Source organism: Glossina fuscipes, unplaced genomic scaffold, assembly GCF_014805625.2.
Source record: "Glossina fuscipes isolate IAEA_lab_2018 unplaced genomic scaffold, Yale_Gfus_2 0, whole genome shotgun sequence".
NCBI classification, from domain to species: Eukaryota; Metazoa; Arthropoda; class Insecta; order Diptera; family Glossinidae; genus Glossina; species Glossina fuscipes.
In genome coordinates this window covers 10,344,831-10,372,509 of record NW_023998414.1, presented here as the reverse complement: position 1 = coordinate 10,372,509, position 27,679 = coordinate 10,344,831, and the positions used below count along the sequence as shown (strand labels likewise).

The following is a 27,679-nucleotide window of genomic DNA, read 5'->3' as shown; positions in this document are numbered from 1 at the left end:
TGTATCGTGGATATGTAATCAACTTGGCATCGATCCTTTTTGTGTAACATTAAAAAAATGCGCATCCAGGACTAATTGAAAGATATGCATAAGCGAAATAAGATAAGATTTAATGAAAATTGATCAAAGTTCTATATGCTCATCAAATAAGTAAACTTTGTACTAAAAGCAATAAAAAATTTAATTGAATATCATTTTCATTCTTATTTCACGGTTCACAGTTAGTAAATCATTTCACCATAAGTGTTAGTAATTAAAAAATGAATACATTTCTTAGACACTGGTACGAGGTACGATGGAAATTTTAAAACCGTTTGCCAATTTCAAAATGATATCGCCTTGCAGTTGAAAGTCGCTTTGAGTGCGAGATGAAAATATCTTATATCGTCGTATAGTAGTTGAAAGTAAGACCTTCAACTGCAACATGGCAAACTTACGACCGACGCAGCTGCGCGGTCCAGCACTGAATGGTATAAAACTATAATAATGCCGTTGCGCAGTGCGTTCGGGTAAAAATCTATCCGGATCGAATTTTTCAGGATCAGGGAAAAGATCGGCTCGATGATGTACCGTGAATTGCGATATTATAACTGTCGTATCTTTAGCTATTGTATAAGGTCCCGATGCCAAATTAACATCTTCCTCAACTTTACGCGCGATTATGGGAACTGGCGGATATAAACGCAATGTTTCATTTATAACTCGTTCTAAATAATTCATTTGCAACGTGTCGGCAAATGTACAATCACGCTGCATATCAAGACCGAAAATCGCTTCCTGCTCCTCAACTACCCGCTGTTGTATATCTTGATGGATGCCGAGCATGCAAAGGGCAAAACTAGAACCAGCAGCCGTCGTATCATGTCCCTGAAAAGAGTTTAACATGCCGCTCTTAGTACTCTTAGTCATATAAATATTAATTTTTTTTTTTTTTTTAAACTTACTTCAAACATAATTGTGTTCACTTCATCCCTAATATCTTTATCGGTCCACGTAATATTCGGATTTTTTTCCATTTCCATCATTGCGTCTAATAAGGCCAAACGTTTCTTCTCGCCGACATCGTTCTCGTCAATTTCATCCAAATCGTCACGTAAACCTTCCTTCTTTTCATTTATCGTCTTCTTACCCGACACGGTACCGACTTTATCAATAACTGCTCTTTCGTTGGCATTAAAATTGCTTTTACGTTCTTCAACAACTTTTTGCGTCATACTTAATATTATGTTCATTAATTTATTATTTTTTTCAAACATTTTAGTCCATTTGTATAAGGCGTCCAAACGGTACAATAATCGAATTTGTCGATTATGTATAATATCACACATATCCATAACAGCTTTAGCATATTCCGAGCTCTTCTCTATATCAGGTGCTCGCTTAATACCCATCGCAGTGGTTAACAATATGTTAACTGTCGTCTCAGACATATACTCATGGACATCGAATTCTTTACCAATTTTATTATTGAATCGATCACATACGTCTTTCGAGTGTTGAACGAAAGTCGGAACAAAACTTTTTAGTATGCTTTGATGAAAGGTGGGTGCAATCATTTTGCGATGATGACGCCAATGATGACCTTTTGATATCAATAAGCCATCGCCGAACCACGGCTTAAAGTAACGATATTCGTATGCTTTTTCCAAATGTTTACTGCCACTCAATAATATTTCAATATCACGGGGATCGCTAAGCAATACGACATTTATATGACCCAAACTTACTCGTAATGTCTTTCCATATATTTCAGATTGTTTAATTATGTACTCGGTTAACTCGTGAGAGCTTTTCCCGATAACAACGTGACCGTGACCGATGATTGGCATTTCCGGCAGAGTTGGTATTTTACTCATTAATTTATATGAACGAGTATTGCGACGCCAATATTCATATAATGCGAATATTAATGGCACGGCAATCAATAATATTGATAATGGACTGTAGATAAATGTTGAGGACTCTGCGGTGAGTTCGGCGTTAACCGTTGAAGGCGACATTTTTGAAAATTATTATTTTTTTTTTTTTTTTTATTCTCACAGTTTTAATATCCTAGGTCTTCTTGCAGCTAAACTTGCAAAGTTACTCGTAGTTAGCTATTGCAGTTAGCTTTTTGAAATGAAATCTATTCACGCTTTGATTTCTTATTACTTTTATATTTTATTGAAATAACACAGTGCTACAAATTTCATTTTGCAGCATTAAATAGTGAAGAGAATTTTCTTCGTTAAACCAAGCAGTAGAAAGTAAGCCCCAGGCTCTAAGAAGTTCTATACTGTATAAGTTCGAAACCATATGAAGCTCTTACAATTACGTAACATAACAAGCTTGAACATTTTTAATGTTACGCTCATATAACGCATGTAAACTCTTGTCAATCTCTTTGTGGTACGTGACAAGGACGGAAGCTTTCTAATAGTGCAGGCGACATAGCAAATTTCTTATCTAATCAAACTATATATGTATTTGCAATAACCTGAATTTAATCACATGATGGCTTTTCATATCCATCAACAATCACTCAGGGAATTTGCTTACTCTTTGCACATACGATCAGTTACCGTAGCACGGTAACGGAACGGAAGTGACTGTAGCCTAGTAAATATGATGTTAGGCTGTCATCGAACGAATACTTAGCACAACTGCGATCAAGTATACTGTATCCCCATGACTTAATTAATTGCCATCCTTATCCATTTGCCTACGCATGTGGATAAATGTAGGAATACATAGGAATAAATAGATGAGTATTGGGAAAGAGACGAGATTTCCAAACTTTATATAAAACAATGTTCAGTTAAGATTATTCTCAAGTTGATATTATATAAAAAAAAAAAAATGTTTTTCTTTTTTTTTTTTTTTGCCGCAGACCAGTGTAGTTAGACTGTTTAACATTATATTGGCCATCGAACCACGTATAAATGAATTTCATTAAAATAAATAATTACTTTCATATATTATGAACAATTTCGAAGAAATTTTTTTCACCATTTTCAAAATAATAAATGCAGAAATTATTAATAATAATTAATCCGCGACTTTGAAATCTATTATAATATAGTAAAGGGCAAAAAGTAGGACTTTTAGCAAAGAAAATACTATATATATATACATACTTATATATATATATATATATATATATATATATATGTGATAAAGAATAAAAACAACAAGAAATAAATAAGATTAACTTTTGCAGATTTATGCTGCTTGCGGTCTTCTCATTGCATACTTTATTGTTAACAGCTACGATTACTATTTACTTAGTTTATAGAAATTTAAATGATTTACATAAAGTGTTTCCTTTCTCTTTGATAAAATCAAAATGAAATTGAAATCTATTTTTAGATAAACGGTATTTTTCATTGAGCATTGTAATTTTATTATTGAAGTACTATTGAAGAGATGTTTATCATATAAATAATAATTCGTAAGAAAAATTCGAGTTATCGTTAAATTATAAAAGTGAATTACTTCTCAATATAAGTAAAGATTATGTGCAATTAAAAGTAAGAGAAATCTCTTCCGTTTAATCGTTTTAAACAATGACTCGTGGCTCCAGAGATATATTGAAACCGTTTGCTAATTTCAAAATAATATCGGCCTGTAATAGAAAATCTTGCTCGGTACGACTCGAAACGATCGCAAAGCGTCGTGTCATAGTAGAGAGCAACACTTTCAATTGCAGCATAGCATATTTGCGTCCAACGCAGCTACGTGGTCCAGCGCTAAATGGTATAAAACTGTAATAGTGTCGTTTAATTGCACATTCCGGTAAAAATCGATCCGGATCGAATTTTTCAGGTTCCGGATAGATATCAGGACGACGATGAGTGAAATATTGCGGTATTATAACAGTTGTACCTTTTGCTATCGTATAAGGTCCTGATACCAATTGAGTATCTTCTTCGACTTTACGTGCTACCGCGGGCACTGGCGGATATAAGCGAAATGTCTCGCATATCACGCGTTCCAAATAATTCATATGCAATGTATCGCCAAATGTACAATCGCGTAACATATCATTACCGAAAATTTCTTTTTGTTCGGCATAAACTTTTCGCTGCACGTCTTGATGAATGCCGAGAAGACATAATACGAAGCTAGAACCAGCGGCAACCGTATCGTGACCCTAAAAAATATTACATAATCGCACATATTTATTATATAAAGATCGGTGTCAGTATTTGTAATATAATACCTCAAACATAATGGTATTGACCTCGTCGTTTATATCCTTGTCGGTCCATTCAATATTGGGATCATTTTCCATTTCCAGCATAGAGTCCAATAAAGCTAAACGTTTCTTTTCGCCCACATCATTCTCATCGATATCATCTAAATCATCCCGCAATCCCGTCTTCTTCGCTGTCGAAATCTTTCGACTCGATAATAATGAATCATCCAATCTCTCCTTAATAGCTCTCTCATCAGCATTAAAGTTAAGTTTTCGTTCTTTTATCACTTGTCGAGTCATATTTAATATTATGTTTAACAATTTTTCACCTTTTTGCCGCATTGCCGTCCATTTATAAGTGGCGTTTAGCCGATATAACGGTCTATACTGACGATTATGTATAATTTGACACATATCCATGACAGCCTGCGCGTATTCAGCACTCTTTTCAGTTTCGGGCTCGGTCTTGATACCCATAACCGTAGTCAATAGAACATCAACTGTTGCCTCTGACATGTATTTATGTGCGTCAAACTCTTGACCAATAGTTTCATTTAAACGATTGCATACCGCTTTCGAGTGTTTAACGAAAGTTGGAATGAAACTTTTCAATATACTTTGATGAAAAGTGGGAGCAATCATTTTGCGATGATGACGCCAATGCTGGCCATTGGATATAAGCAAACCATCGCCAAACCAAGGCTGAAAGTAACGATACTCATCCGATTTCTCCAAGTGCTTATGGCCATTTAAAAATAATTCAATGTCCTTGGGATTCGTAATTACTACCGCAATTATATGAAATAAATTTCCACGGGCTGTTTCTCCCAATTTTGCAAGGGCTGCAATTAGATTTAAACCAATCTCTACCGTATTAAAACCAATACCCAAATGTCCATGTCCCACGATAGGCATTTCCCGGAATGTCGGTATATTCTTCATTAATTTATATTCGCGCGTATTACGCCGCCAATATTCATACAATGCGCCTATCGTAACTAGACCAACGAATAACGTTAACCAAGGATTTGGCACAATCGCTGAGACAGTCGTCTCAGTCGCCGACGATATCAACATGATCGATTGCTATCCAATTAATATTAAGCAAAATTCCCCAAAAAAATATCCAATAAATATATCGAGTTCAACGTTTCACTTAATACTAGAAACAAATTACCCGAGACTTTCAATTTTATAGACTACATAACGATTATCATTTTTTGAATACGACAATGTGTGTAATATGTTTAAAAGTATTAATATTTATAATGAGAGGTGCATGATGGCCTGGACGACTTTTTAATAACAATGCAATATTCGATTAGACTGCAATACAGTTTTTCTTCTCTGAAGCGATTTTTTTTTTTTTTTTTTTTTTTTGAGTGCTAGAATTTTTTAATTAAATTAAAACATGAAAAAAAAAAAAAAAAATTCAGCAAAAACATTGAAATCGACATAGGCGGACCTTTAAATATTAAACAACGCCTTATATTTTTCATATAACGACTTCTTCAAATAAAGCGTAATATGCAAAGTGGTCCCGTTATCAAGATCGTTCGTCCTGACGCGAAACTGCATCGATTGCACCTGGAGAGTTAGATAGGTTTAAAAAGACAATGCAGGAGAGCGCTAATCCGTACTCACTCCGACAGTCAAGCTGCTCGAAAGGCCATGAAATGATTTGTCAGCTTGTGCTGAAATGATTTCACACCCTGAATAAGCTAGGGAAGCACAATGAGGTACACCTATCACGGGTACCCGGACATTCAGATATCGAAGGCATTCAAAGAACGGATTGTCGAGCCAGCAGGGTAGCCAGAAGAGCTATACCTTTTTGTGACGTACCAAGCAGCCACATCACAAGGCTGGTATCGCGGCAAAGCCCTTCGACGCAAAGTGTAGGACAACGGCGAGCTGAAGAATTCATCAAATCTTGCTGCGTTACACACAAGTTACTAAAACCACGAAAGAACGACATACGTGTCTGAACTGGCTTTAACACGGATCATAACTCATTCAGTTATCTCCTGAAATATATTGACATCTCAGGTATCGATTGGTAAAGATTCTGCCAAGGAGCGAAGGGAACGTCCCATCATACCCTGTGCGAATGTTCGAGCATTCGCAGGATCCAGAATACCAGAAGTATTTCACACGAACACTTTAAAGCACAGAGGCTAGGGGCACGAGCGAGTACAATAGATCTTCTTATAGGTCGCGGTACGGATTGCTCATCACCTTACATTACATTACATGGACAAATATCAGACGTTCAGATGGGCATACTGATGGGCTAATAGACAGACAATGGTAGATTGATTCAGAAAATGAGCGTAAATCGATTGGTATAATAAAATGTAGATCTATATCAAATCCCAACAGACTTCATATACCAAGTATCCACCACTACTAGATGCCGGGTAATAAATATGCTCATAATATAATTGTTAATCTCTTTTTTAAATAATTATGGTCCTCTTCTGTTCGTAGTAGTGCCATTATGATCGTTATGTTGACCCTTCGCGAAACGAAAACCAATTGCTGCTGGTTGAGCATTATAAATGTCCAAAAAATAGTCCAGTGGCATTTGGACAAATCATGTCAGAGATCAAATACTTCTCTTACTTAATTTCAAATTTCCGGTGCAAGCACGAGACGTCAGGCGTGTCCTTCTTATCTGCCGCCAAAGCTAATTTTTCTTAACAAATAGGCGACTAACCTATAACCCTGATGGATTTGAAAATTACTAGAGCTCGCTACATATTTCTCATCATTGGGCGTAACCGTTATATTTCCCGCAACTCTTACATAACAAACTAAGGCGAATATGCAGAAAAGCGATTTTTTACACGTGTGCGGTGTGCGGTTTGCAGTAAAACATTTGAACTTGAAGATGCTTGGGGCGTTCTTCAGTAGTCGAAGTCAGTAGTCGAGCTCCTCGGGAACTGCAAAATGTGTTTTAGAACTGTGCTACTCTCCAACATGGACCGCAAAATGTCATTATCGTCCAAGTCGACAGTCTTCCTTGAGACTGACACGTCGGGAACGGAAGTTGGCGAATCATCTTTGGCTCATTCAACCATTCACAATGTCATACTGCATGCAATCGGAAAAATTTGAAGTGAAATGGCATAAGGTATTCGACTTAGAACACTTTCCTCCAGTTTTTGCTCCAGAACTGCAAACTAGAACTTCGTAGATAGATTGTCTCGAATGTTTTAGATAAAATAACCGTTAAACTAATTGATCTAAACGAGTTTACCACAATTTTTCTTCTGTTCGGATCTGTTAGTCTAAATCTCCATTATTGATGCTTGACAAGAAAGTCACCTCCAACAATAAATTTTCTACCGCGATTGTCTAAATTATAATCATTGCCCTCCAATGAAAATCGGAGAGGAAATTAAACTGAGTAAATTCAAATATATCAGACCAATTCACATTAATACAAGAGAAGATGAAAGTAAAGAAAAAAAAAAAAATAAATAAATTCTTGTCACTTTCGGAAATCATGCAATCCCTTAAAACCCATTCATATGCATATAATAAGCGCACACCCACAACGATACAATGAAAACGAAAATTAGGGCAGGAATACTGACGTGATCCTGCCTTCCTATCTGCATAACATTTTAGAATCTTCAGTTGCCCACAGGAGGATATAAATGATTTGCCTTTTCCCTATTTAAATACACTATCGCACTGCACTATTGTTCTGTTCATTGTTCAGCAACACTTCGCTTGAATCCATTTTTGTCTGCTTTAGGAAAAAAACCTGTCCCTCTATTAGTATGTTTTCATTGTGTATTCCACTAAAGTCCTTTGTTTACGTACAAAAATCTTATGCATATAACATTAAATTAACGCCACCTAGTTCTTAAATAGAAAAACTGTTATCAAAGACAAACATCACCCATGAAATGTTTGCATGGATAGGTAAAAAGCAAGGCTTTTGTTTTTTCTCTCTTACGATAAACGGACAACTCTGTGCACAAATGCTTAAATAATTCTGAGGAAAAATTTTCAATAGAAAATCTGCGCAACCTGAGATGAATATAAAAATAAAGAACTTTGTAATCCGATTTATATTTTTGTCGTAGTTTTTTTTTTTCTGTTATTTTCATGCGGAAATTTAGATAAAAGTGATTTTATATGTTTGTACAAGCAGTTGTTTTTTACTTTACTTTCATTCTCGTTTTGGTTTTGATATGTTGCCGAAAATTTGTGATTCATTTTATTAAGGCGTGGACCATACATATACTGAAAAAAATGTTAAAATCGCAAACAGTTTGTCTGACGCATCAGGGAGTTTTGATATGTGCTTTATCAATAGCATGAGGAGTGTTTTCGATGAGATTTGAGAGCGATTTTAGCAATTTCACGGCCGGTGTACACAGCTGAACAAACGTGTATATAGCTAAGTGGACATGTTCGAATCGGTTCGAAATTTCATCACTGACCAAGAACGTATACGCTTTATAGGTACACTGCAACTTCTTCCTCGGTATTACATATATTTTCCCCATTGTTCACCCTGCGATACGTTTTATTATTAGTTCCCTTCGATTATACAATCGCTGTATGACTTCTAAGAAATCAATGTTAGCTCAGAAGTTAGCTTTATATCAATTATTAAGAGAATCTTCTGCAGATTTTTCATTTTGGCACAAACACTATAGGATTACCCTTAGGATGTAAATAGAAACTGTTATCATTGTATCTAAATTTCACTCTTAAAAACAAAAGTGTTCTCTATTTATGTCGTACTATGAGTGTGTCCCTCCAAACAACTTTTGCCTCTTTTTCATTACTAACCTGAAGGCGAGAATTTTCAATGTTTTCCCATGATGGTGATCGAAGAGGTGATCCGATCCGAACCATTTTCTATACCGTTCGTCCAATGAGAGCCATGATTAAAATCACTTTGAATGCAGTTGCTCTCTCTCTTTCTCTCTCTCTCTCTCTCTCTCTCTCTCTGTATATCTTTGGCATTTACAAACGAAAAAGTAAATAAGGAGTACTTAACAGTCGACTCTTCTTTTACCTAAGCCTTGTTATAAGGCTTGCAAGGCTTTTGCCTTATAAACGACGTTTCCTTCCTTTTTTTATACCCATTATGTGAATTGCAACGCTCAAAAGGAAACTTCAAAAACGCCATAGAGTGTATATATTCTTGACCAGGAACAATTTTGAATGCTTGAAGCACATTCGTTTGGCTGTCTGTCCATCTGTAAAATGTCTGTTGTAAACATTCCCTTGGCGCGCAAAAATTCAGCTATGGACTTGCGACTTTATAGAAATTTTTGAATTTCTTGCACGCAGGTTGGTATTGAAAATAGGTTAAATCGGTCTAGCGGACATACCTCCAATGCTACACAAGCTGACAACACCTTTGTTTGTCAAACAAAATAAAAAATTCGTTTTTTGTTCATCACTCATAAACAACAGCACGTAAATCTCCAAACATTTGACCATATATTCTACGAGCGATGGTGTAGTAAATCAACAAATATGAAAAAATCCGCCACGCCTACAGAATTTTTTTAAGTGATTTATAATTTAATTTTGCTTTTGTTTCAAAACTTTTATAACGCACAGAACCAAGATTCAGGAACCCCTAAGCATATCCGTCCATTCAGCTGTCCATCTGTCCATCTGTCCGTCTGCGCAACTGTGCAATATCTATGGTTAACATTCTCCCGTTCGTAAAAGTGAAGATATCGGTCAAAAAATTTGGAAAAGAATTTGAAAATGAACCAAACTTTTCAAAGAACATGTCTACACTGCCCGCCCATACGTCTATGTAACAAAAACTGAGCACACATTTGTTTTCCATGGTTTTTGCTCGTTACTTTTTGTAGCGTGCAAAACTTACACCTTATAAATATTCGAAAAATGGCGAAAATCAATTGCGATGGGTGTAAAAGATTTGCGATTACTGCGAGCAAACATAAGTTTCTTACGTGTTACGCAATACGTTGAGTACTCAAAGAAAATCTTAAATTATGAAGTGTCACGATGCCTTCAACATGCATTCACTTCGCATATTACGCTCAGTATGAGCAAAAAACAATGCAAGCTAATACTTAGTCTATGTTAAGTGAGAGTTCGGCTTCCATAAAAAGATTGCTTGGATATTAAACGGTAGCCGGGAACTCTTCTTAACTCGTATATATATATATATATGTATATATGTTTGCGAAAAATTAACGCATAGCTTTACATGAGGATGTTCATGTGAACGAGGATAAAAATTACAAATCTCATGATAGCCATGCCCCCAATTTTTTCATCTATTTATTTACCCTAACATTTATACGCATTACAATACGAGCTGCATGCCTCTTACTGGCACGGATAGAAGAACTCCTTTGTTTGCAATGTTGTACTGCTTATGATCTTTATTTTATTTGATCTTTTGCTAATAAAGTCTACAACTAGTGTTAGTAACGAAATGGATAACAAAAATTATTCATGTTCTAATTGTTCCTCGGTTGTTGTTCCTCTTGCTAAATCACTTGCTAAATTTTTCTACAATTGTTAGTATCGAAAAGGAAAAAAGAAATATATCGAAAAATAAAAGAATATAACGGTACAGATATCGTTTACGCATAGGTACGTGGCTCAAGAGAAATTTGAAAGCCGTTTCCCAATTTCAAAATGATATCACCTTGTAATCTAAAGTCTTTGTCGGTACGACTTGAGAAGACCTTATATTTGCGAATGATGGTTGAAAGTAAAACTTTCAGTTGCAACATAGCGAACTTGCGACCGACGCAACTACGCGGTCCAGCACTAAACGGTATAAAACTGTAATAATGCCTTTGTGCGGTGCGTTCCGGTAAAAATCTATCAGGATCGAATTTATCGGGATCGGGATAGAGACTAGCCTTTCGATGAATGATAAATTGACTTATTAAAACGGAGGTGCCCTTCGGTACGAGGTAGGGCGCCGACGCCAGTTTAACATCCTCCTCAGCTTTGCGAGCAATTAACGGTACGGGCGGGAATAACCGAAGGGTTTCACATATTACGCGTTCCAAATAATTCATTTGCAACGTATCGGCAAACGTACAATCACGCTGCATATCAAGACCGAAGATAGCTTCCTGCTCCTCAACTACCCGCTGTTGTATATCTTGATGAATACCGAGCATGCAAAGGGCAAAACTAGAACCAGCAGCCGTCGTATCATGTCCCTGAAAAGCGTTTAACGTCACATCTACAACAGTACAAACATTTTAAACTTACTTCAAACATAATTGTGTTCACTTCATCCCTAATATCTTTATCGGTCCACGTAATATTCGGATTCTTTTCCATTTCCATCATTGCGTCTAATAAGGCCAAACGTTTCTTCTCGCCGACATCGTTCTCGTCAATTTCATCCAAATCATCACGTAAACCTTCCTTCTTTTCATTTATCGTCTTCTTACCCGACGCGGCAGCAACTTTCTCAATAACCGCTCTTTCGTCGGCATTAAAATTCCTTTTACGTTCCTCAACAACTTTTTGCGTCATAGTTAATATTATGTTCATTAATTTATTATCCTTTTGCCGCATATTCGTCCACCTATATAAAGCGTCCATGCGATACATCATTTTAATCTGGCGATTATGTATGATATCGCACATATCCATAACAGCCTGAGCATATTCGGCGCTCGTCTCCAGTTCGGGTTGTTTTTTCAAGCCCATCGCGGTAGTTAATAATATATTGACTGTTGTCTCAGACATGTATTTATGACAATCAAAATCTTTACCAACTTTAGCCAACAAACGATCACATACGTCTTTAGAGTGCTGAACGAAAGTCGGAACAAAACTCTTTAATATGCTTTGATGAAAGGTGGGAGCAATCATTTTACGATGGTGACGCCAATGATGACCTTTCGATACTAATAGGCCATCGCCGAACCATGGATGAAAGAAACGATATTCTACGGACTTTTCCAAATGCTTTTGACCGCTTAAAAATATTTCCACATCAACTGGATTACTTATCGCTACGACATTAATATGACCCAAGGATAGACGTAATGTGTCGCCGCCTTTTCGCATTAGGTCAACAAAAATGTCAAGCATTTCTGGATTATTTCGTAGCAGGACATAATGACCATGTCCAACAACAGGATATTCCGGTACTGTTGGTATATTCTTCAGTAATTTATATGCGCGGGTATTACGGCGCCAGTACTCGTATAAGGCAAGTATAAGAACCAAACCAACAGCTGCCGTCAAAAACGAGTTGAAGATAGAGCTCGACGCAAAGGATTGATTCGCTACATTCGCCTGTACAGTGTCGTTAACTATATCCATAGACATGTTGTTATTTCAATTTTATCCCTAATTTTAATTTTGTTACAAATTTTCACCGTATCAAACTATCGGCCCCAACTGGATGTATTAATCAACAGAGGTCTTGGTTGAAACTGACATGTACCTGCTAGCCATGTAAATTGTTATATTAATTTCAACAACCAAGAATTGCATAAATTATTTATTTATTTTTTTTTTTTTTTTTTTTATTCTTTGTTCATTTTAAATTGTGCTTTTAATTAAGCACATTGTCAATGTTTGGATTGTACAAAGTGCTGTAATGAATTAGCAAAAACAAATATATGCCCAATGAATATTCATGAAGACAAGTAAGGAAAGAGCCGAAATTCCCTGCCATATGAAACGTGAATGTACTTTGCTCTATATGTTAGCTAAATTAAGATTATGATCCATCAAAATATTACAAATTATTTAGGAGTTTCCACGAATTAGTTCGATTCGTACTAATTGACGAAAGTACTGACCATTATTGGTGGCTACGACTTTTTCCCATCTCTAGCAATTTTCAAATTTCATTTTGAACCAATGTCTCGACCGTTGCGGTCATCTATTCGAATCCCGGTTAATCGGAAGCAATAATATCTGCTGATGAAAGAGGGTTAACACATTCCAGATTCGAACTGAGGCCGAATCCTTTCGGGATATCGAAGCTTTTGGAATATCACGCCCACCTTTTGTGCCAATCGTATCAATTTTTATTGGTAGAGTTTCTTGGCGATAGATGATTCTGGGTGGAAGAAACTCCACTCAGTCGATCCATCAATATAACTTGTGTCATCTACGCCGTACATAGTAACGCGTGCACTGTCCAATACTCGTAAGGTTAGGGCCACGTCACACCTACTTATTTAAGATAATAGAAAACTGCCAAAGAGCTATTATTATATTAGACTGTCTACAGGTTACATTTGTGTCTGGACATTTAATGGACAAGTTCGATTTCATTCACAATAGCAAATTACGAGAATGGATTCCTTCTGGCGAACTCTTGCAAATGTCTTCATCCATCCTCCATATCGATCGTATATAGTGGCGATGAATATTCGGGTAGTGTGGATGATAGTTCTGTCGATTTCTTTCATTAATTTTCCGCTTGAATGTCTTTTGAAATACAAGTCAGTCTCTTCCTTACTGCCATCTATGTCTAAAGATGCCGAAGTCGTGGATTTGATTGGTAGGTCTACTCGCTCATTTCGCAAGAGACCAATATGGCTCGGTGTTCACGAATAATATAATATCTATTTTATCTCTGTATTGTGGCATTGGAATTCGTGACTCTATCGAAGATGTTCCAATTAGAATTTAACTCTTAAAGGCATGAATTTTCATTTTAAAAAAATAAAACGGAAAACGGGCGCAGCTAGCGGTAAAAGGAAAAAGCCACATAAGAATATTTTCTTTAATGTTCAAGAAAACACATTGATGTATTCCTACATCATCATGCATATACTCCTCAAAACATTGCAAAACATGAAAATCCATGAAACAACTTTTGGCGTTTTTTAGCCTTTAAAAATAAGGGAAAATTGCATTCGCTACCCGACCACCCTGTCTGATACCCTTACATAGTTGAATTTCGAAGACCAATGAGTTTGAAAATTGAGGTCATTGATCAAGGCCGTCTCTTCGTACATCCATAGACGGAAAAGGATGAGATGAGACCTCTCTAGGGTTCTCGCCTATAAACTTTGCTGTAATGAGACATTACTGGGCCGACCTCGTTTATTGCCATTTATCAGAGACCCGACCAATCACTATGGTGATTGGAACTAACCAAGATTTGGCAGTTCTATGGGTTGCTCAAACCCATCCAGCGATCCATTGAAGATTTCATTTACATTTGCATTAACAATAACTTGATAATAAGTTCATCGCATGATTTCTTCTTAAGCTTTTGATTTTTACTTGACAAGGGTAGGAGAGGAACCAACTCATAAAGAATTACCTTAACATGATCAATCAATGCATTTATCTTATATAACTTGTGGTACGTTTTGTTTTTTTTTTTTTTTGCCTTTTGGCTTTAATTCCCTTCTCCAAGACTTTATAGTCTTCACTTATTTGCATCATAAAATATAAAAAATTCGAGTTTCTTGCGATTTCGTAAGGACAGTCATATCAAACGGAATTCAAAAATTGCGATCGCTATGTCGAACACAAGAATACATACACAAACATGAGGCGGACAAACAGACAGACAATCAGAAAATTATTTTAAGTCGAGCAATATAACGAAAGAAAACGCTATCTTAATTCTTTCTGGGTGTTACATACATTCGAACATGTTTAATGCAACAATGCGCTACACGTCATGTAGAGTAACAATACGCCTCAATTAACCATAGCTTTCATAACGATTTGATATTACGCCGAACTAATATTCGAAATTGCATATTTTTCCAATTGAACAACTTTTCCCACATATGACGTTATATAGGTAGTGCTTGTGAGAATGGTTCGATCTAATTCCCGTTCCCGACACGATTTATTCTTGGAATAAAGCATGTCACGAACATGTAACAAATTTGATCAAAATATGTCGGAAATTGCAACTTGCAAGTTGAACATAAAAATATATCGATAGATATTAGCTGGACAGATGGACAGACGAGTTTAAATCGATTCAAAAAATGGTTCCGCATTTATCCATCTAATAAAAAGTGCATCTATCTTAAGTCCGCGCAAACTTAATAGGCTCTCTAGCACAAATATTTTATTCTTTCGTATATTGTGGAATTCTTGTCTCTAATAATCGGCTTAGATGCGTCAATTGTTATTGATAGCGTTCCACATTAAGTTATTGAAGCAATACATAGATCATAATATTCGGTTGACCCTACCAGAGCACTAGTTGGACGACATGAACACTTTGCTTTACCATCGATCAATGAGTGAGATAATTTATCCAGTATCGTCTAGCCTAAGAAACTAATTACTTACTATAAAGCCCGGCTAGTTTTGAGAGTAGCTTTGTCTAATTCACAAATCACGTCGTATGAAGCACTGTTTCTCAAGCAGCGCATTCCCTTACACCTAGCTACCGATTGATCACCACTCTCTTTGAAGCGATTTCAATTTTCAATTCAATTCAATTATAGAAAGTATTACAGTCATTATTATAATGCTTTAGTTCCAGCCACAATTTATATACGATTTTCATTTCGATGCTTATGTCAGGTTGAAAATTCTAACCTTAAATTTCAACTCTTAGTTTAATTGTCATAGAAATGGTGCTGGCCTTTATACGCCACTAGCTATCTACCTGCTTGAGAATGTACATGTAAGGACTCTTCCGGTATGAGATACAAGAAAAAGAGGCAGATTCACTCTCATCCGCCAAATAAACAAGTGCTTCTTGAACTACTTAGCAAAGGCAAGGAATAGCAAAAAGGTTCATAACCTTTACCTGAAAGCATTCATGAAACACTAAAGAATTCAAAAAAAAAAATCACTTGTTGTGATAGAGATAAAATGTCAAAATTGAGATTAAACAACGGAAATGGTATTGTATGTGAGAAGAAAAGATTTCATTTTCATTTCCATTTCCATTCGCGACTTAAATTAAATCGAAACCGCGAACAATACATGCATATCGCATGTAGCGCACTTCGAAGAGATTCCTATTCTTGAAAACCACAAGAAAGAAATCTTTCTATTATCGCAATGACTTTATACCCTTTAATGTAATGTACTTATAATAGATATTGAAGGTAAAGCAGATATATAGAATACTAACGAATGAATGTTCTTTTATATATACATATATATATAACACCTGGTAGCGGTTTGAAATTTAATCCAAACACGTGCTTACTTTAGAGGCAATAGTGTGCTCTTCGAAGGTAAAGTTATAAACAACCAAACATTGAAACCTTAATGTATTTGAATTAATTACGTTACGTAAAGCGTGGAGTTTAATGCCATCTAAAAAACATTTGCTTTGCATAACTTGCAGATCACGACTCTTCGTTAATTCCTCAAATTGAAAGTTATAGTATAACTCGCATGACCGTAGCTCAATCGATGCATAACGCTTAGCGATTCAATTCCACTCTCCCTATCTCCTTCTCTTTTCTGGCTTCTTCCTGCCCATCATCGTGTTACACGAATACGGGACATCGCCTGTGAATGATTGACAGCAAAAGCCTAAGATGCTCATGGATGACGAAAGTAGGTGTAAAACTCTCGAGACGCCCGAGCATCAGCGTAATTATAGGCTGTGTGGTGCTTATGGGTATGTACATCCAGGTTAAGTATTCTATAGAGATAAACAAGATATGGTCCTCAATTAAATCCTTGACGAGGACTATAAGGCTTTATTAGCGTTTCGCTCGAATCGTCCTGGAATTGCCTGGATATCGTACGACACACTACCGCAACTCGTCGCTTCTTAATCACGCTGCCGCCTCTGTGGTTGTGGTTGGCGAGTTCCTAGCTAAAATGGAACAATTGAGTGCAGCTAGGCCTCGCCATTCACCAGAGTGGGGTTTATTGTTCCATACACAATAAACTATTCTGGTGCTGTTTAGGCCCCTACTCTGTGGGGATTGCCTAACTCGCCAGGGGGCGTAGTACGCTTAAAAGTGGTTTGGGCCACCGAGGGGTTAAGCCTTACAGGCAGGAACCCACGTTAAACCCTTGCCACAAATTCTGCCGCCTCTGAAATAACCTACCAGCAGCAGTAGTCTACCCGCCGTGCCTTACGTTTTCACTTTTAACTTAAACGGACACAAGCATCACTCGCTCTTTCTATCCTTCTTTACTAATAAATTTTCCTTACAACCATCGTGAGTGTCTGGTCATATACAAAAAAGGGACAAAGAGTGATCTTGATTTTCTGAGAAGCTCTGCAGAGAAATAAATTTAAATTTTCATATAATTGATCGTATAAAGTAGAACTTTCATGTTATCCTTCTATTTTAGCAACTAACTCAGATGAGAAGGCAAAGAAAATCCTGTAGAAAGTAAAGTGGGTACAAAAGCTATAATGCCACCAGTCGATTGTAGAACCCTGCTTCTACTAAGATATGCTTTGAAGCGCCAAGTTGATCTCTATAGTGTGATTAAACAGTTCAAATCTGTGCATATTTGCGAACAACTTTGACTAAGATTCCACCAAGAATACTAACTCAAAATAAAACTACTTAAGCCGTCTAACGAATATTGTTGTTAATAACGAATATAAGATTCGTCGGTATAATGCGAGTGCATGAAAAAACAAAAATTTTTATTAGAAATTCCTGTAGTTGTCCGTTCTTTTGGAAATATATCTAGACTATCTAAAAATGAAAAGAAACGCGTTATTCGGAAAAGCATTGAAGAATAGCGCGTTTATTGAAAAAAATAAATTGAAAGAAAATTACTATTATAATATGTGTGAAACGATACACTTACTTCTGCACATGCTTATGAGCCATTTCTTAGCTAACGAAGTGAACTCCTGTCTAAGCATTTGTAAGCAAGTGTAGCAAGACAGGACAACCACTCAGCTTAAACTAATCTAAAATTTTTAGCTGAATTAGTTATAGTTTGCTAAATGTTTTCCTACAAACCACTCTGCGTCTTAATGTGAATGTAAATCGAAAATAAATTTTTATGAACGTATTTGCCTTAATTATATTCTATTCACAAAGAAAGTAAATCTTGGCATATTTTTAGGCAGAATGATTCTCCCGTCGACATTTGTATTTCCGCATTGTTCCATTCCATTATTACACTTACTCTACATTTCTTAAATGCCTCATGCAATTCTCTCATATATATATATATAATTGTCGTTTTGTTTTTTTTTTTTTTGTTCTAATGAGAACAAATAAAGCAAGAAACACCGTTGTCTCCGTTAAAAGGATTCCATTCTTTACATAACTATTCAAAGTATAAGTGTTTAAAGAAACGCAACTTTTAAAAAGAAAAAGTTTAAAACTTCATTCACCCATCCTCATTTCAACATAATCAATATATAAAATAATCTTTATATTACTCACCTTTAATTATTTTATAAAAAACGAAGATATTTCAAACGTCTTGCATGATAATTTATTCTTAAGCACATTTAACCGGTATGATTATCAAATATTAAATTAAACAACATTAAGAGAAAACAAATTAAACGGGAATATATAACGTCTTATTTTGCATTATTTTTTTTATTTTATTTTTATTTCTTTGGATGAGACGTAGATCACAAAACAAAAGCACACTCTTACGATTTAATTGGTTTACTTTTTAACATCTAAATATAAGATCAAATTAACTTGTCAACGAAGGACGGGAATTTAAACTGAATTAATTGGCATAACCGAAACCATCTATACGGAGAAACGTGGACAAACTTGCTTATTAGAATAGTAAGAAGGGAATTTCGAAAAGCTTACAAACATAGCGAGAGATAATGTGATATGGGCTCATGATCTTTCAAATTGAATAAATTAATATAAACCGAACTTTGAAAAAATTTTATCCGAATAGTTATATAATAAATATTAATCCGATAAGGAAGTTTTTGATTAATTTCACATTCTTTTCTCCTCAACATTTGCAATTTACATACTCACGATCAAAAGACTCCGAAGAAATTGATGAAATATCAGTGTTGTAAAACGAAAGGACTGATAAAAAGTGCTACCAAATCATTTATATATTTTCTTAATAATTAAATGTTAATTTCTTGCAATTTGAAATTGATCTGCAATTTTTTGTTGAAATCTTCTACACATACTTCTTCTCATCCGTGGCAAATTGAAAAATCGAAGGGGTAATCATGGAAGCAAGGCGTCGTTTTGATCCCCTATTCTTGTCTTAGCAGTCCAAAAATTGTTGTATGGATTCTATGAACGATTACGAATGTAACGTAAAAACTGGATGTACCTTGGTTTTGTGTCTGCTCGCAGTATGGAAGAAACCGGAACAATCTCGAAAAATCGCCACGTCTGAAATAGTCCCGATCGGTTCATTTTAATCTCAATTTATTTCTCAGGTGTGCCAACACACGTTAGCATTTTTTCGAACCAATAGCAAATTGGAAGTAAATTGGAATTAAATTTTTATCCGTAATTGTGGGCGTACTAGTGAACCGATCAGGACCATTTTTGGATCAAATCGGAAGGTGGATTTGGTGCACATTTAGCTAAAAAATTTCCTGAAATGTTTTTTTATGATCGAAAGATATAAACGAAGATATGGACAAATTATCTTTTTTTTTCGAGATTGTTTTAGTTTCTCATTTATGGTGGGCGTGTATGTGGTCAGATCACAACCATTTTCGTTTTAAATTGGATTATTAACAGATCGAGGAATGTTTACGCCAAATTTCGGCCTCCTATCTTCTGCGATTATAACAATTCGACAAAAAAAGGAAATCAAAATGATCCTTTCCGGTAGAAATAGCTATCTGCAAAATGTCGACAGTTCTAATATTAAGAAGAAGAAACATGGTTTATACCCGAGTTACAGAAGGCAAGAAAGTTTTTTGATTTTCCTGTAGTTCCAAGTGCTTTATAATAAGCCATAGCACGCCCTTAAAAAGTTTAGAAAATTGTCTGAACAACAATGTTTCAAAGTTGAACGTGCCATTCTTGCTCCTTAAATGTTTTACCAATCTTTTACGCTGCAATCCAATGAAATTGTTTAATGTATAATGAATGAATAAAAACAAACAATAAACTTTTCATATACGCCTGCTTTTGCTTATTTTCCATAAGATAACATAAAACCATTGCAATTACTTTTCCTTCTGTAGTTTTATATTCTGTTATAATAATAAAAAATTTCAGACGATTGTTCTCAACATGCCAAAATTTATGATTAATCGTCAGAATGCCTAAAACCCGCAAAAGTTCATAACAGCGATTGGACATTTGCTTGGGACATGGGATATATGTTTATAATGTTTCAATGATATTCCTCAGAAGACCTCTGCTGGTCTTGCCTACAGAAACTTATTTTATTATTATGTTTATATAAGGAACTTGACACAACGATTTCGTTATGCGTGGTGCATGGCGCACTAAATGTTGAAATAAAATTGATTGTGAAAGTAAATTTTTAAAATTTTGTTTGCACAACTTTTGACAATCAAAACAGGGATATATTTGGAAACAAGACATAATCGTATGATTAATATATTAGTCTTAACAATTGTTATTTGCATTTACTAAAAAAATTTTATTGTAACAACAAGAAGCAAGAGAGAAAAATGAAATTAAATTATTACATATAATATTTTTCCCTTTTCTTTCATATCTTGCTTTAAAAAAACATTTTTAAAAATAGTTTTCACTTTATCAATTTTACACTTCCTCATTAACGTTTATATAACCAAACATTTAACTGCCCTTTAGCAACGCACGCAAACTATGTGTTCAATTAATTTTGCATTATGCGTTGTTCTACTCATCAGTTAAAAATAATGCTTTTGGAATTGTGACATCCTTAAAAAACAAGACTTGAAAATGTATATTACCGCATTTGTCATACAATATATAATTATTAAAAATTAAAAATGGCGTATTTGAAAAGTATATTGTTTTTCATCTCTGGACTTTTTAGCACATTGTTATTGAAACTCAAACAAATATTGAAAAATTATGACCGTAAGTAAAGCGGAAAGTTTCCGAAAATACATGATCAAATATGTCTTAATAGACTTGACGTTCAGGCATTACATTAAAATGAATACAAAAACTTTCAGGATTGATTTAATCCCGCATATGATGAAATACGCACACAATAGTTTAAGAGCTTCCTGTTTCCAAGCAGCAAGTTGAGATTTAGAAAAATAATCATCAAAAGAATGAAAATGCTTAAAATATCATACGTAATAAGAACACTACCTGATTTTGGAATATTTACCTTAGATGAGTATTTAATTTAAGATCCTCTTTCATATCAAAACTAATTTACTTGTTTCGATTAATTTAAATATGACCATCTCTTGAAATCTCGTGAAGTTTTTTTAAGGTAATAGAACAGTTCTCAGAAGTTATTTTGACATCAGTTTCAAGGTTCTTTAATCGATTTTTCCGCGATTTTGTTTAAGTGAAGGGCTGTATATGTAAAATCTCATTCGATTTCCATAATATAGCTAAGAGTGTTAAAAACGTGAAAGAGTTTACAAGTTTGTTTGCATTCGATAGACATAATAAATATTCCGATCATATTTTTTGCTTCTCTCACTTTCTCAACTTTATTAAGATTAGTTAGGAAACTTAAAACATTTTCTTCTTTACCGCCGTATAGCGTTCCATATAAACGTCGTAGCCTTCTAAATCGCTAAATTGTTTTGAATTAAATAAATTACCGTCGACGGCCAATATAGTAATTTTTGAATCTTTGAGTATCCGTGGTGTAAAAGCTGTTACTTGCAAACAGTTCTCCTCTAAACGTAAAGTTTTTAGTTTTGGACATGCGGCCACTCCTTCGGATAAGTTTGATATTTGATTTTGATTCAGATTTAATTCCGTCACATGCAACGTAGCAATTTCGTTGGGTATAGAAGTGATTTTATTTCGTGATAAATCGAGAATGTCAAGGTGTTTAAGACCGCATAGCATTGTCGGAAATTCTCGAATTTGATTGTGGCTTAAATTCACGGTTTTTAAATTGGTGCAATTTGACAGCGAATCAGGTATCTTAGCAATCATGTTATCGTTCATTAGCATCACTTCTAATTTCATCAACTCACCCAGCACTTGTGGTAATTCTACTATTTGATTACCGCTCATATTGAGATGCTTTAGTAGCGTTAATCGACCAATTTCTTCGGGTATTCGTTCAAATCGATTTTGTGACAAATCCAATGTTTTTAAAACATTTGGATACGCCTTGAGTTGAGGAGGAAAGTCTTGCAATCGCTGTAAAGAAATTTTCAAGATTCCAGTTTTCTGTGCCGTTTCCAAATGTTGCTTGATTTGCTTGTTCCCCATGTCTAGGGCACTTGATGAGTCTTGAAGATATCAAATATATTTTTAGTTTTTATAAGTGGAAATTGAGAAAGTTTAAACAAATAAATAGTGAATGCTAATACTGGTATGTGTGAAAGTATGTTTAAGTAATTTCCTTTTGTGACTTTACTTTTTTGCAACATTCTTCCTCTTTTTTTAACAGCTGCTTAAATTCCTGTGAGAAAAGCTACCAGATTGTGAAAAAACGAATAATTTAGGAGAAATTAAATATAAATTAATTTAAAAAACAAATTGATTTAAAAGCCGGAAAACTGTTTTGGATATATTTTTATTGATTAAATATTTGTATTATATTTTTCTTGACATAGGCACATATGCACACCAATATGTATATATATATATATATATGTATGTGTCATAATACTGTTTTTTACTGTGTGGCGTAAGTTTTTTTTTGTATTTGTTGTGTGCGTTGGCATTTTAACGCATCAAGAGAAGAAAATATTAGTAAGATTTTGAATAGGAAACAAAAAACTAGAATGATACATAGTTTATTTATTGTTAATAATAGTGGGTAAGCATATTAAGTTTTGCTTAAATTAAATGAATATAAAACGAAAGTTTCCTTTCTAAGTGATGTGTTCCTAGAGAAACATTGGCGTTCAGTTGTTTCTCGTTCTGTATGCGACTACTTTCTTGACGCGCAAAGGAATTCACCATATGTAATCTACTGTTATTTGCTTTATATTACACTAAGTTGAACTGATTTCTTTCCAGGATGTCCCTCCAGTTATTTCGACACCTCATTTCTATCTTATTACCGTGCAACGTAAAGGCATTTCATTTGTAGCTGCTTGTAAGCAAGAAGTGCCACCTTTGTTTGTTATTGAATTTTTACATCGCGTTGCTGACACATTTGAAGATTATTTTAGTGATTGTTCGGAATCTATAATTAAAGAAAATTATGTAGTTGTTTACGAACTACTGGACGAAATGTTGGATAATGGTTTTCCTTTGGCGACAGAAAGTAACATATTGAAAGAACTAATCAAACCGCCTAATATTTTAAGAACAATTGCTAATACAGTAACTGGAAAAAGCAAGTAAGTGGCAATTTAGTCGTGAATAGAATTCAGCAAGAAGCTATAATAAATTGTTATAGTGTTAGTACCACATTGCCTTTGGGTCAGCTGTCTGCCATACCTTGGCGTCGAAGTGGTGTACGCTATACCAATAATGAAGCATATTTCGATGTGATCGAAGAAGTGGATGCCATTATAGACAAATCTGGGTCCACTGTATTTGCGGAAATTCAAGGCTATGTAAATTTTATAAACGAATTTTATATTAAGAAAACTTTGGTTATTTCTTTAATTTTACAGATTGATTGTTGCATAAAGTTGTCGGGGATGCCTGACTTGACTTTATCGTTTATGAATCCGCGCCTATTCGACGATGTCTCTTTTCATCCTTGCGTGCGCTTTAAACGTTGGGAAGCTGAGCGCTTATTAAGTTTTATACCACCTGATGGTAATTTCCGTTTGATGTCGTATCACATCAGCTCTCAGTCTGTGGCCGCAATACCTGTTTATATTAGGCATAATTTCTCGATAAAAACCGGCGAACAAGGACGTTTAGATTTGACCGTAGGTACTCGTACGGTTATGGGACGTTCCGTAGACAAAGTAAAATTAGAACTAGCTATGCCGAAATGCGTACTAAACTGTATTTTAACTCCGAATCAAGGTAAATATGCTTTTGATTCGGTTACGAAAATTTTAACATGGGAAGTAGGACGTATTGATGTTACAAATTTACCAAACATACGAGGAACTGTAAGTACTTCTCAACTTGTTTGATAATAATAAACATTTTTGAGCTTAATAATTATCTTCGTATGTATAGGTTTCCATAACACCCGGCAGTCCCAATTTAGATTCGAATCCTACCATAAATGTTCAGTTCACTATATCTCAAATGGCTGTCTCTGGCCTTAAAGTAAATCGCTTAGACATGTATGGTGAAAAGTATAAACCATTTAAAGGTGTGAAATACATAACCAAGGCTGGTAAATTTCAAGTGCGAATGTAACGCAATTAAAAACACTTAAGTAATTCGAATTAACCTGAAAGAACATACATTTACAAGAACAAAAAGAAACGAAAAAAGAGAGTTCATTTTTTATATACAATAAGAAAAGAAAAAAAAAAAACTATTTTTGAAAAGGTATATGTTTAGTTAATTAATTGCTTTACAATAGTAATATATTTACTTCTTTAGTTATAGAACTTCAAGATATTAAAATTTACACACGCAGACAAAAAAGAAAAAAAGTAAAAGAAAAGTAAGGGGAGATTAAAGCTAAAAAAAACTTACATATATTTGAAATAATTGTACCTAAATCTTATTAATTTTTCAAGGTAAGTTTTTAATAAAATTATTAATATTATTTAGTAAAGCACCCATTCATTCAACTTCATTTTGAACCGTTAGTACATTATTCGAGTAAAACAACTATTCTTGGTACTAATGATGTACGCTTTCGCTTCATCCCATAGAAAATGTGTTATGTTTTAGATGTGCAATCACGTTCCTGGTTATTTTCAATCATTGTAAAATTGAAAATTTCAATAGAAATACAAAAAATATTTTATTTTGGAGTGTTGGTAACTGGCGTTTTAAAGCTAGCTACAAAAGGGAAGCCCTGGTCGAACAGACAATAAGACAATATCGGTTGTAATCAGTGTTAATAAAAAGTCTGCTGATAACATCGGGTAAGGTAATACATTCAAGGTTAGCTGAACACAACTTCTCCCGGTAGTTTCTGTTATGTGAAATCGAATGTTATTATGCTGAAATAACGCAATATCATGAGCTTCGGTATATTTCTCCCGTTTCTGAGCTTAGTGACATCAGTTCTTGTTAGTATCATTCCGTAACGATGGTTCGCTTGCTTGGAAGCGAACCATACAGCGCAGTCAGTTATCCCGCTCGGATGAGACCGTCACGGACATTCAACTTTATTGCCCATGTTAATAATTCGTCTCGCTTGCATCATTATTATTTTCGCCTTAACTATCGCAAGTGCATTCAATGTTTATTACCCGGGAGAAATATATTTCGAATTCATATCGTTTTTCTTTTCTTTTTTATATTCGTAGTCATACGACATGTTGTTTGAATGACCGATTGTTGTTGCCAGATATGGCATATGTGCCATTAGGGCCGCGAGAACTGTTTAGACTGTTCGTAGCTTAAGTCTTTTGTTTTGTTCGACGACACATTTTAGTTAAGATGTGTTCTATATTTGTTTTTAAATGCTGAACAACAAAACCTTATTAATTTTTATACCCTTCGAAAGCCAAAGATATGGCGTTCGCAAGGAAGAATATTTCGTTGTTTTTACTTCCTTCAAAATTTGAAAAAGAAGAGGAATTCATATCGAATGCAATTAAAGCTTTAAGTCTGTCCATCGACTCATTACTATACAGGGATCCGGTTACAGGGTTCTCGGTATCAAGCCATCGTTCGTTACGAAACATTAGGCTTCTCTTTTGTTCGTGCAATTACGACGTAGTGTAAGGAAATAACTCGAAGAAGAGTAAGACAACCAAGTAAATAAACAAACCACATATGTAAGTTGAAAAAAGTTGGTGGAAAAATTAAAATCTATTAAACAAAAACGTTAAGGTTAATAAGTTGCATTAAATATCACATATCTAGCTCCATATGCTGCTCTACTTTTTGTTCTGTTTAATGATTGTTTCGTTCCACATCCCACATTCGTTTATCTTCTCATGTGTTATGGGGCACCTACATCGAAACATCAGAGCATCGAAAACAATTATTTACTTTTATTATTTTTGCCAATATATTGGAATTTCAGAGATTAAATGCTCTTTCTGTCTGTCCATTCATGTTTTCAACTATATGCATTCCTAACTATACTTTACTTCCCTTTTGAACATGAACTTTGATAGCTATTTTCCTTTAGGGAAAACATTTTGAAAGTATTTGGTGGACAAAGAGAAAGCAACTTTCTAAACACTCGTAAAACGCCCGCCAAACAGTCTCCTACAGCCCTATGAAAGCTATTGTTAAAGCCAATTTAGTTGAAGCATAGCATATGAAAAGTAGAAGAAAGCAGAAAAGTGGTTTTCTTATACCTATTCATTAGAATAGTAATAGACACCTAGTTCCGAATTGTTGAGGCATCGAAAAACTAGCTTTACTTTCAAAATTATTTAAGTGAATCGTTGCCAGATATTTTCCTTTTGCGTTTAAATTCTACATTTCTCCGTATCAGGGTAGATCTATCTCCGCGAAGCTTTTAGAATTGATGCGCCTAGTCTTTAAACCTTTCGCTAGTCGGTTGCAAACGGGCGTCATCTACAGCGACTGTAGTAAAGCCTTTGATAGAATTCATCATTTGGGTTCTACCTTATTTGCACATTTGTCGAGTCATCTCGCCTCTTGATATATGCAGACGATGTAAATGTTAAGCCGGCTTATAAGTCCGGTTATCTTACAAAATTCAAAAACGTCCAATTTGCGTTGCCATGTTAACGCTAGTTCGAGTCAACTTTCCCAGATTTGCAGAAGCAACAGAAGCAACACGCCCAACTATGACTGGGTCCTTTTTCGCTTTCTTCAGTTTGGTGATTTTGAATACTTTCCTTTCTCTTGTCCCGTTTTTAGTTATTTTTATTGTCTTCCCTATACGCTTCTTCTTGGCACTTTCATTTCTTCAAGGAAAATATGTAAATATTTGATCATGAAATCTACTGTACGGCACTTTCTCGACTCTTTTAAGCTTGTATTGCGTTTTGCATCCCTCTTTCACTGATCTTTTTTTCTTCTTTATTAGTATATAGGAAGCGTAAACTTGTGGCACCTGAAATTAGGTACAAACATATCGTCGTTAATCGGAGTAAAGAGAGAAAGGCTCGTTGGTTTGCTGGAAGCGATTTTGAGATTGTGTTTGTAATTCTAACTGACAAACGAGCATGAACACATCGATTTCATTTTTTCACGCCAACCAAAAAGAATATAAATAGTTTATGGCGGCTGCGATGCACATCCATATGCATTACAATCATCCGACTTCAGTAAATATAGCAAAAATATGCTCAATTTATGGTGTTCTCCGATTTCGTTTTTTTTTTGGGGGGGGGGGGAGGGGGGGGGGGGGTACGACTTCAGAAAATCAAATACAAAAAAATAAAAATATATTGTGGGGGCTGAGAAAAAAAAACATAAA

The 27,679-nt window shown here is 35.0% G+C and overlaps 4 protein-coding genes across 4 annotated transcripts; 1 reads left to right on the top strand and 3 right to left on the bottom strand.

Annotated features, from left to right (window-relative positions):
- Positions 1-214: 214 nt before the first annotated feature.
- LOC119642557 (cytochrome P450 4g1-like) lies at positions 215-2,099 on the bottom strand. Its single transcript, XM_038041734.1, has 2 exons — positions 945-2,099; positions 215-867 (listed from the first exon to the last, which is right to left on the bottom strand). The coding sequence occupies exons 1-2, from the start codon at positions 1,998-2,000 to the stop codon at positions 274-276; spliced, it is 1,650 nt and encodes a 549-aa protein (XP_037897662.1). The 5' UTR covers positions 2,001-2,099; the 3' UTR covers positions 215-273.
- Positions 2,100-3,282: 1,183 nt separating this feature from the next.
- Positions 3,283-12,623, bottom strand: LOC119644807. The gene is made up of 6 exons (XM_038044545.1): positions 11,429-12,623; positions 10,787-11,376; positions 6,008-6,132; positions 5,822-5,889; positions 4,202-5,263; positions 3,283-4,132 (listed from the first exon to the last, which is right to left on the bottom strand). Exons 1-6 carry the CDS (start codon positions 12,500-12,502, stop codon positions 3,539-3,541), a joined length of 3,513 nt encoding a protein of 1,170 aa, XP_037900473.1. The 5' UTR covers positions 12,503-12,623; the 3' UTR covers positions 3,283-3,538.
- A 9,046-nt stretch (positions 12,624-21,669) lies between these two features.
- On the bottom strand, positions 21,670-22,560 carry LOC119640750 (leucine-rich repeat-containing protein 57). The gene has a single exon (XM_038038970.1). The coding sequence runs from the start codon at positions 22,438-22,440 to the stop codon at positions 21,724-21,726; it is 717 nt and encodes a 238-aa protein (XP_037894898.1). The 5' UTR covers positions 22,441-22,560; the 3' UTR covers positions 21,670-21,723.
- A 300-nt stretch (positions 22,561-22,860) lies between these two features.
- Positions 22,861-24,768, top strand: LOC119635010 (AP-3 complex subunit mu-1). Its single transcript, XM_038029511.1, has 6 exons — positions 22,861-22,993; positions 23,054-23,141; positions 23,197-23,522; positions 23,582-23,741; positions 23,802-24,254; positions 24,325-24,768. Exons 1-6 carry the CDS (start codon positions 22,959-22,961, stop codon positions 24,508-24,510), a joined length of 1,248 nt encoding a protein of 415 aa, XP_037885439.1. The 5' UTR covers positions 22,861-22,958; the 3' UTR covers positions 24,511-24,768.
- The last annotated feature ends 2,911 nt before the right edge of the window (positions 24,769-27,679 follow it).